Raw genomic sequence first — 9,773 nt, forward strand, 5'->3', positions numbered from 1 at the left:
GCCAGCCTGATCTACACAGTGAGTTCCAGAACAGCCGGGGCTATACAGAGAGACGCTGTCTCAAAAAAGTAAAATAAAACAAAATAAATATGAGGGCTAGGGAGATGACTCAGCAGGTAAAAGTGATCGGCACCAAGCCTGAAGACCTGAGTTGGATATTCAGGACCCAAGAACTGACACTCACAAGGTGTCTGATGATCTCCCCATGTGCATACACACATACATACAGTAAATAATTCAATGTAAAAAAAGTATAAAAGCCATAGCTAGCTTAGCTATGGTGACTCGTGCCTTTAATCCCAGCACTTGTGAGGTACAGGCAGGAGAATCTCTGAGTTCAAGGCCAGTCTGGTCTGATCTATAGATTGACAGCCAGGATTGTTATACAGAGAAACCTTGTCGAGAAAAAAAAAAACAAGAATAAAACACAAAACAAACAAACAAACAAAAAAGTCAGAGTTAGCATGATAGTACATGCCTGTAATTCCCGCATCTGGGAAATAGAAGAAAGAGAATAAGAAATTTAATGGCTAGCTGGGCCGCGGTGGCGCACGCCTTTAATCCCAGCACTCGGGAGGCAGAGGCAGGTGGATCTCTGTGAGTTCAAGGCCAGCCTGGTCTACAGAGCTAGTTCCAGCACAGGCTCCAAAGCCACAGAGAAACCTTGTCTTGAAAAATCAAAAAAAAAAAAAAGAAAGAAAGAAAGAAATTTAACGTCATCCTCGAAGTTCAAGGCCAACCTGGACTATGTGAAATTCTACCTCAAAAATAAATAAATAAATAAACAAATAAATAAATAAATGGCATCCATCCAAATGTTTAGACTTTCAAAGATACAGAGAGGTATGGAACCGTGTTCTTTTACGCTGCTGACAGTGTTATCCATTTTCTTTTATTACCTGTTTAAGCTGATGCACTCATAGGTTAGTATCTTAGTGCTTTGTACACACGTTTCTTAATGGGAGGTTGACCATCTTAACCTCAACTATATTTTATCCCTCGGATTTTGTAACATGGCAATCATCACTGACCTTGATGGGCCTAGTTTTAGTATCACAAAAGAGGGTAGTCCATTAAGAGATGGAGGCCGCACACAGTGCCGAGAGAGAGAGACTCCTCAGGCAAGCTGTCCTTTCATCTCCAGGCCTGTACTCTAGTGCCCCCCTTCCTTCCCTCCATCTCTCTACCCATACTAAATCAATGCAGTTTTACAAGAAAGAGGGCTAACACACAATCAATGTATTAAAAGAGAGGCCAAGGAAAAAACAGAAGGTGAAGTTCAGAGTTAGAGTAGGCAATAATTTGACCAAGAAAAAGACAAAATTTGAGGTGGTTAGAGATTGGGGATGTGCTTAAAAATGCAGATTTTCCAAAAGGAATCCTCTGGACCTTGAACTGTCTTTTAACCTGCAGAGACTCTGAGCATCGCTGATTACTAACTGTGTGACCTTGTGCAAGTCACAATCTCTCCTGAGACTCATTTTCCTCACCCGTAAAAACAGGACTAATAGTCACTGCTATATAGAGATTAAAGGAGTGAACACAATGTAACAAACACGGCACTCGGCTTGGCAAAATATTATAGAACTAAGTGGTCCTCCTATCCCCAGACCGCTACCTATGCTTTCTGAAAGGACCCTACACTTTAAGATTTATGGATTCCAGCCTCCAGGATGGAATGGCTGCAGGCGAGCTGGGGGGTGAGGGGGAGGTATCGTGGTGCGCAGGCGCTTGCCCGAAAGAGAGACAGAGTGAGAGGGGCGGGGCTGCCGCCGACTGGGCTGTTCCAACGATCGCGCGCCGCCCCCGCCGCGCCCCGCGCCGCCCTTGCTAGCAGGCACCTTCCGCCCCCTGCATTGCTGATGCTGCTTCTGGCAGACATGGACGTGGTGAATCAGGTATGCGCTTCAGCACCATGGATAGAGCCCAGCACTGGCTGGAGCCCGGGTGGCTATGGCCCCTCCAACCCTAAGAGGTGTTGGCCAGGGTAGCGGGATGCGGTCACTGGGGACTAGGATGGAATTGGGGGGTCTGCAGCAGGCTAGGGGAGGGAGGAAGGTGGAGAAAAGGAGTGCGCTTTTTTGCCGCATCGAGGACTATCCCCACTGCCGCAGAGGGGGCCGCCAGAGCCCCATAAGAACTGTCGGTGGGGAGAAAGAGGGGAGCCCGGGTCTAGGAAGAGGGCAAAGGGGTAGGGGAGGGGGAAATGAAAATAAGACTTGGGGGGCTGCAGATGAGCTAGGAAATAGAGCGACAGAAGGTGTGGGGGCGGGGTGGGAAGGGCTGGCATCCGCCCCTCCCAGAGATTTCACCCCGTAGATGACCACCCTTCCGTCCCCCAGCAGATCTAGGGGGACGATCGGATTTTGCCTCTCCAAAGCCCCCAGGCTCCTCATTCCCAGCGCATATCCAGTGAATCCATGCCCCAGCTCTCCCCCACCTAAATCATTCCAGACCATCTCCGCCATCTCCTTCTTCTTCATCGCCTCAGAACTGGCTTCGTCCCTAACCAGTAGCGACCCCTCCCCACCCGCATCGCCTCAGACACAAGCACCATCCTCTGACTCACGTTTACCACTGCAGACCCCTCCCCTATGCTGTTGTGACTCACCTTCATCCCTCGGCGCCCCCTCCCCCACTCGAATGAACCCCATCTTCTTCCACTCAACCTTTTCCCCTTTTCCCTTTCTGAGTCACCTTTAAGCAGCTCAGACTCGCCTTCCCTAACTAGTCTGGACCCCATCTATTTTCTACCCCCGACCTCTGCCGTGTGACTCATCGGCTCACACTTCACCACCCCTGAACCCTGGGGGTTTTTCTCTGAGACCCTGGTGTTTACTCCTTCCCCAAAGTGTCATTTTCCCCTCCTCACTCCCTCTCCATATGTCACCTACTTCTAGGGGTCACATGCCCTATCCCCAGGGATCAATGCTTGGCAGCCTGGCCCCTCACCTCTGTATTCCCCACCACCTCCCTCCCCCACTGTTTTTCTCCTCAGCTGGTGGCTGGGGGTCAATTCCGGGTGGTCAAAGAGCCCCTTGGCTTCGTGAAGGTGCTGCAGTGGGTAAGTGTGGTCTGGGTTGTGGGGTGGGTGGAGTGCAAGGAGAAAGGGTGGTAATGGGGTCCTGAAGAGCAGGGGTGCTGGAGGATCAGGGAGTCAGACAAGAACTGGAGTGGAAGAAGATGAGGGAATTGGACTCTAGAGTAAGGTCCCAGGGGTTTAAGGGACAGGGAAAAGATAGGCTATGACGTCACATAAGGCCGAGGGTACCCCTGTTGTGGAGTGACAGATTGTGACGTCCTACCTCCTCTCTTGAACTAAAGTAGGGAGGGATGGGAGGTGGAGCCTGAAGCCGACTGCTGAGAGAGAGAGAGAGAGAGAGAGAGAGAGAGAGAGAGAGAGAGAGAGAGAGATGCAAAACCAGAAAAATCCAGAGACAGTGAAGGAGACAGAGAATGAGAGGCAGGGAATGGTAGAGACAGTGATGTAAATGCCAAGAAAAAAAAGAGATGAAAGCCAGAGAACTGGGCATGAGGCAGAAAAATGTGGTAGGAGAAAGAAAGGCACACACAGATAGATGGACACCCAAAAGAGAAAACAGAGAGCAACATACAGAAATGGGCACAAGGGAGACGGGGAACCATAGAGACCTTGTGGCAGGCAGAGCAGAACAGACTGGCAGACCAAGAAACAAGTGTGTAGAGACATACAGTCATACAGAGTGAAAAGAGAGAGAGAGAGAGAGAGAGAGAGAGAGAGAGAGAGAGAGAGAGAGAGAGATATGATGGGGGAGAATATGCATAGAAACACAGATACTGAGAGAAAGACATGCAAAAGACAAAGATGCAATGAGTGACAGAAGAGAAGAGAAAAGGAAAGGGGAGAAGGGACAGGGGGAGGGGAAGGAAGGGGAGGGGGGAGAAGCCAGAGCACCCAGAGGTAAAAGCAGAGACACAAGGAGAGAGAAACAGTCACACCCTTGTAATCAGCTTGTGCTAGGACCCGGTGAACCCTGATTAGGGGGGTGGGGTGGGGACCTCTCCATCTGCTGCTGTCTCTGCTGCCCCCCTCAATCTGTCCAGAGGAGGGCACTCCCTCCCACATGCATACAGGCTCACTACAGCCATCCCCTTCCCTGCTACCCAAGGTCTTTGCCATCTTCGCCTTTGCTACATGTGGCAGCTACAACGGAGAGCTTCGGCTGAGCGTGGAGTGTGCCAACAAGACGGAGAGTGCCCTCAACATCGAAGTTGAATTTGAGTACCCCTTCAGGTGTGCCCCTGCCCTAGTATCCTGAGACCTGGGAGAGGGAGGGCCGGGGTGAGGGTGGGTCTGAACAATCCTTCCCCATGACCTTTGCACAGCACACACAGGTCACAGCCACTGGGATCACTGCCCGTGTGCTGAACACCTACTGTGTAACTGGCACTGCTCCTGATCTCTAAGACAATGTGATGTGCAAGACAGACACAGGGTGTCACCCTCTCTAGCTATATTCTGGGGGGGGGGGGAAGGAATACAAGACAGGAAATAAGTACAGATGAATAAGACAGATTCATAAGCAAATGGCAAAGTTGGGGCTATAGCGCAGTGGTAGGGAGCTTGCACAGCCTTGGTACGGCACTGGGATACAGAGAGAGAAAGAGAGCTACATGTGTATAAACACATATGTATACGCTTGAATGCGGTAAATGCTCAATTAATGTTCAATTGCTGGGTGTGGTGGCAAATGCTTGTAATCCCAGCACTTAGGAGGCTACGCCAGAAAGATTGTGGTGAGTTCCGGGCTACCCTCAGATCCAAAGTGAGGTCTTGTCTCAAAATAAGGGGAGTGCAATGGCTCAGCAGATAGAGGCCCTTGCCACTAAGCCTGACAACTTGACTTTGATTGCTAAGTCACATGTGGTAGAAAGAAAGAATAGACTCCCTGCAAATCATTCTCTGACCTCCACACATGAGCTGTGACAAACATACACCTACATACATGTGGGCATGCACACACTAAATATAATTTTTAAAAGACATATTTTAAAATAAGGCTAGTTAACATTATTTACTTCTCAACATGCTGGAGTTTAACTGGGACTAAAGCAGATCAAATTCCCAGTTCTCGTGACTCTCCATTAGAACAAACAAAAGGGAATAACTATTGATGTAGATAAATACTAGAGGCATATCCTCATGCAGGGGTTTGGCTAGAAAATAATGGGGATGCTGTATAGATATGGAAAATCATGGGACCAAATTAGAGGTTCCTGATGTTTACTGAGCACCGAACATGTGGCAGGCATTGTGCTAGGTGTCAGGTGTACATGTATACGGACAAGCTGGAGGAACTGCTACATCTTAAGGATGGGAACACAGACCCATAGTTTCGCTTGACTTTCCTTGACAACTGAAGCAAATCGTGTCACAGTTTGAGTCTCAAGTTCCTCGTTTGTAAACAGAGATAATAATATTGATGCTCCACAAGGGGATGGGACATCTTCACTAAGTCGATACTTGTAAAGCACTCAGTGCAGTGTCTGGGACCAAGAAGTGCTCTGCATGTGCTTGTTAAGTGTAAGAAATCAGATTTAGGAACTTGGCGAAGAATTGGGAGTTGGGCAACACCAAGGGTAAATGGAGGCCTAAAAGATCACACAGTTGGGAGGGGGAGCCCCACCTACACACCTCTCTCTTCAGGCTGCACCAGGTGTACTTTGATGCACCCACCTGCAAAGGGGGCACCACCAAGGTCTTCCTAGTTGGAGACTACTCCTCGTCAGCTGAATTCTTCGTCACCGTGGCTGTGTTTGCCTTCCTCTATTCCATGGGGGCCCTGGCTACCTACATCTTCCTGCAGAGCAAGTACCGAGAGAACAACAAAGGGCCCATGATGGTGAGTCCCCACAGCTGATGGCATGCATTGACCAAGGACCTGAGGCTGCATGAGGCTCACAAGCCAAACCGACTCCAAGACAGGCCCATTGCCAAGCAGCCCAACACTGCTGTTGTCTCCATGACTCGACAGTGGGCATCTGGCTTGTGAAGCCATAAAATCATAGAGAAATACACACAGCCCACACGGAATGCCAGGCCAGCCCACAACCTGACCCTACTATCTTTCACACAGCCACAGAGACTAGATCAAAGGAAGTTCACTGTGACAGAAATACATGTCACCCTGCCACACAGACACTGATTCCTACACAGAGATATTCTCACACCCTCATCCCAGACATAAAATGACACATATTCCCACATGCAAATAAAAGCGGTAAGACACACTTCTCAGAGATTCAGAAACATCCCACAGACTTAGTTCCTCCCTCAACATCCGCACCCACACAGCACACTCCCACAGCTTCTGTATCATACACACTCACAGGAACTCAAGCTGAACACACTGGGAGCTTTCGGGCTGCAAAGGCAGAAGAGAGGCAGGTCTCTTCTAGAGGACCCCTCCCACAAAAGCGTGTCACCTCAAAAGGTCTGGGGGCTCAACTTGAAGCAGTTCATTCACAGTGACATCTTCCTCACCTCTGCCTAGGACTTTCTGGCCACGGCCGTGTTTGCCTTCATGTGGCTAGTTAGCTCATCTGCTTGGGCCAAAGGCCTGTCCGATGTTAAGATGGCCACGGACCCAGAGGACATTATCAAGGGGATGACTGTGTGCCGCCAGGCAGGGAACACGTGCAAGGAACTGAGGGACCCTGTGACTTCAGGACTCAACACCTCAGTGGTAAGCCCTGGGAAGCTGGCTGGGTGGGAAGAGAAAAGCTGAAGGACACAGTCTGGGATGGACAGTGGTGGAGACCGAAGATGAGAGTCAGGAGATCCATGGGGGCTCCCAGGAGGAGGCATGCCAACAAAAGCAGGCTGAACAATGATAATCGTTAGGATAGCACACGCTGTCTGTCCCCCATTGGGGGGGAACATGAGGCCCTTCAGATTAGGCCGGTACACCTGGACCCAGCCCAGTATGGTTAAATCTCCTGAAACTCAGTATCCTCCCAGGACTTGTTTCGGAAACTGCAAAAGACTGTCTTGAAATGGTTCCCGTCTTGGACGCCCCCTACTGGCTAGAATCAGTCTGAACATAGATCCTGTCACTTGTAAGCTCTGTGACCTACAGCTAGGGACAAACCTTTCGGGGATCGTTTTGAGCATGTAATTGAAGGCTAATAATGATAGGTCCTGCTCCAAAGCTGAGTTCTCATGGAATTCACACCACACAAAGTGCTTAGGAAACAACCTGACACAATATCGCATCCTATATCACTATTGCAGATGCTAAAAATTGAACCATTCTTTCCTGCCTCTTGTGTTATCTTGGGTAACTTAGCCTCTGAGGACTTGACTTTAAAATAAACATAACAAGGTTGGAGAGGAGGCTCAGTGGTTAAGATCACCGGCTGCTCGTCCAGAGGACGCAGATTCGAGCCACATGGCAGCTCACGCCTGTCTGTAACTCCCATTCCAGGGGATCCGACACCCTCACGCAGACATACATGCAGGCAAAACACCAATACACATAAATTTTTTTAAAAAATTAATTAATTAAAATAAATAAATAAAGTGGACATATCAAGGGTTGAAGAGATGGTTCAGTGATAAAGAGTACCAGCCTGCTCAGCTGGGCAGCAGTGGCGCACGCCTTTAATCCCAGCACTCGGGAGGCAGAGGCAGGCGGATCTCTGTGAGTTCGAGGCCAGCCTGGTCTACATACAGATCACGTTCCAGGAAAGCCAAGGCTACACAGGGAAACCCTGTCTCAGGGGAGGGTTGCAGGAGGATGGGGAACACTCGCTGCTTTTGCAGAGCACCGAGATTCAATTCCTAGCACCCATACTTTGGCTCTGATCCCTCCATAATCCTAGTTCCAAGGAACTTGTACCCTCTCTGATCTTCTCAAGGACCAGGCATGCAGGTGGTACGCATGCTTATGTGTGGCCAAAATGCTATATCCCTAAATGAAATTTGAAATCTGGGGCAGGAAGACTGGCGAGAGTTTGAGACTCTGGGTTATATAATGAGTTCCAGGGTAGCCTAGGATGCAGAGTAAGATCTTGTCTCAAAAAAAAAAGAACCAGCCTGGTCTACAAGAGCTAGTTCCAGGACAGGCACCAAAGCCACAGAGAAACCCTGTCTCGAAAAACCAAAAAAAGAAAAAGAAAAAAGAAAAAGAAACTAAAAATACTGAAAATAAAATGGGATATCCACTGGGTGTAGTGATGCATGTGTGTAGTCTCAGCTACCAGACAAGTAGAGACAGAAGATCAAGCACTTGAGCCCAGGAGTTCTGGGCCAACCTGGGCAACATTTCAAGGCTATCTCAGAAAAAGAATAAAATAAAATGTAGGTTTTACTTTCTGTCCAAACATGGAACTTTAAGTGAACTAATATTGTTTAAGGTACTCAGAAGAGGGTTTGACATAATAGTAAATGGCATATAGCATTTTGTTTTTTAAAGTATTTTAAGTGTTTGATATATTTATTTATAATTTTAAATTGTTTTTCTTTAAGAGCATATACTTAGCTAGGCATGGTAGCATATATCTTTAGTCTTGGCATTTGGCAGCAGAGGCATATTGATCTCTGTGAGCTTGAGGCCAACCTGGTCTACATAATGAGTTCCAGGTCAGCTAGGACTACACAGAGAAACCCTGTCTAAAACAACCAAAAAAAAGCATTTATTTAGAGTCAGAAATGTTAATACATACCTGTAAACTGAGCACTTAAAACACTAATTTTTTAAAAAGATTTATTTTTTACGTATGAGTATTTTGCTTACACGTGTGTATGTGTACCACTTTTATTCTTGGTGCCTGTGGAGGTTAAGAAGAGGGTGTTAGAAGCCAGACATAATGGTGCAGGTCTTTACTCCCAGCACTCGGGAGGCAGAGGCAGGTAGATCTCTGTGAGTTCGAGGCCAGCCTGGTCTACAGAGGGAGTTCAGATAGCCAGGGCTACACAGAGAAGCCTTACTCGAAAAAGCTTAAAAAAGAAGAGAGTGCAGATACCCTAAAACTGGAGTTACGCGTGTTTGTGAGCCATCATGTGGGTGCTGGAAATTGAACTGAGCCTAAATCCTCTTAACCCTGAGCTATTATTCCACCCCCAGGGCTAATTTAAAGCCAGACTAGCCTACATAGTGAGCTCCAAGCCATCCTGGGGTAAATGGACAAGCTCCTGTATTAAAAACAAAAATCAAATGAGCACACCATGTCTCTTGCACTTTCAAACACAGACACACACACACACACACAAACACTATAAATAAATGAATTTAATAAAAAGTAAAGCCACCAGGCAGTGGTGGCACATGCTTTTAATCTCAGCACTCGGGAGACAGAGGCAGGTGGATCTCTGTGAGCTCGAGGCCAGCCTGGTCTACTGAGTGAGTTCCAGGACAGGCTCCAAAGCTACACAGAGAAACCCTGTCTTGATAAATAAATATGAGAGAGAGAGAGAGAGAGAGAGAGAGAGAGAGAGAGAGAGAGAGAGAGGAATGAAACCAAGGATATTTGTTTAGTAAAAGGTGAAAGATTTATACAATCTGAAGAGAAACCAGAGTATAAGGATATTTGTTTAAAAAGTAAAAGAAAACAGGGGACTGGAGAGATGGCTCAGTGGTTAAGAACACTTACTGCTTTTCCTAAGAATGGCAGTTCAATTCCTATCGCTCGGGAGGCAGAGGCCAGCTCAGCCTGCATAGTGAGTTCCAGGACTGCCAGTAAAACGCTGTCTCAACAACCACAAGAAGCATTTGGGAGGCAGGCAGAGGCAG

General features: G+C 47.9%; 1 protein-coding gene across 1 annotated transcript in view; it reads left to right on the forward strand.

Annotated features, from left to right (window-relative positions):
- Positions 1-1,804: 1,804 nt before the first annotated feature.
- The window catches only part of Syp (synaptophysin), a 13,229-nt gene continuing 5,260 nt past the window's right edge, over positions 1,805-9,773 (forward strand). Inside the window, exons 1-5 of the mRNA XM_005352775.3 lie at positions 1,805-1,898; positions 2,999-3,064; positions 4,149-4,273; positions 5,687-5,882; positions 6,534-6,725. Of these exons, the coding sequence (XP_005352832.1) occupies positions 1,863-1,898; positions 2,999-3,064; positions 4,149-4,273; positions 5,687-5,882; positions 6,534-6,725 (615 nt within the window). The 5' untranslated portion in view covers positions 1,805-1,862. The remainder of the gene's footprint in view (positions 1,899-2,998; positions 3,065-4,148; positions 4,274-5,686; positions 5,883-6,533; positions 6,726-9,773) is intronic.

Source organism: Microtus ochrogaster, chromosome 10 (assembly GCF_000317375.1).
Source record: "Microtus ochrogaster isolate Prairie Vole_2 chromosome 10, MicOch1.0, whole genome shotgun sequence".
NCBI classification, from domain to species: domain Eukaryota; kingdom Metazoa; phylum Chordata; class Mammalia; order Rodentia; family Cricetidae; genus Microtus; species Microtus ochrogaster.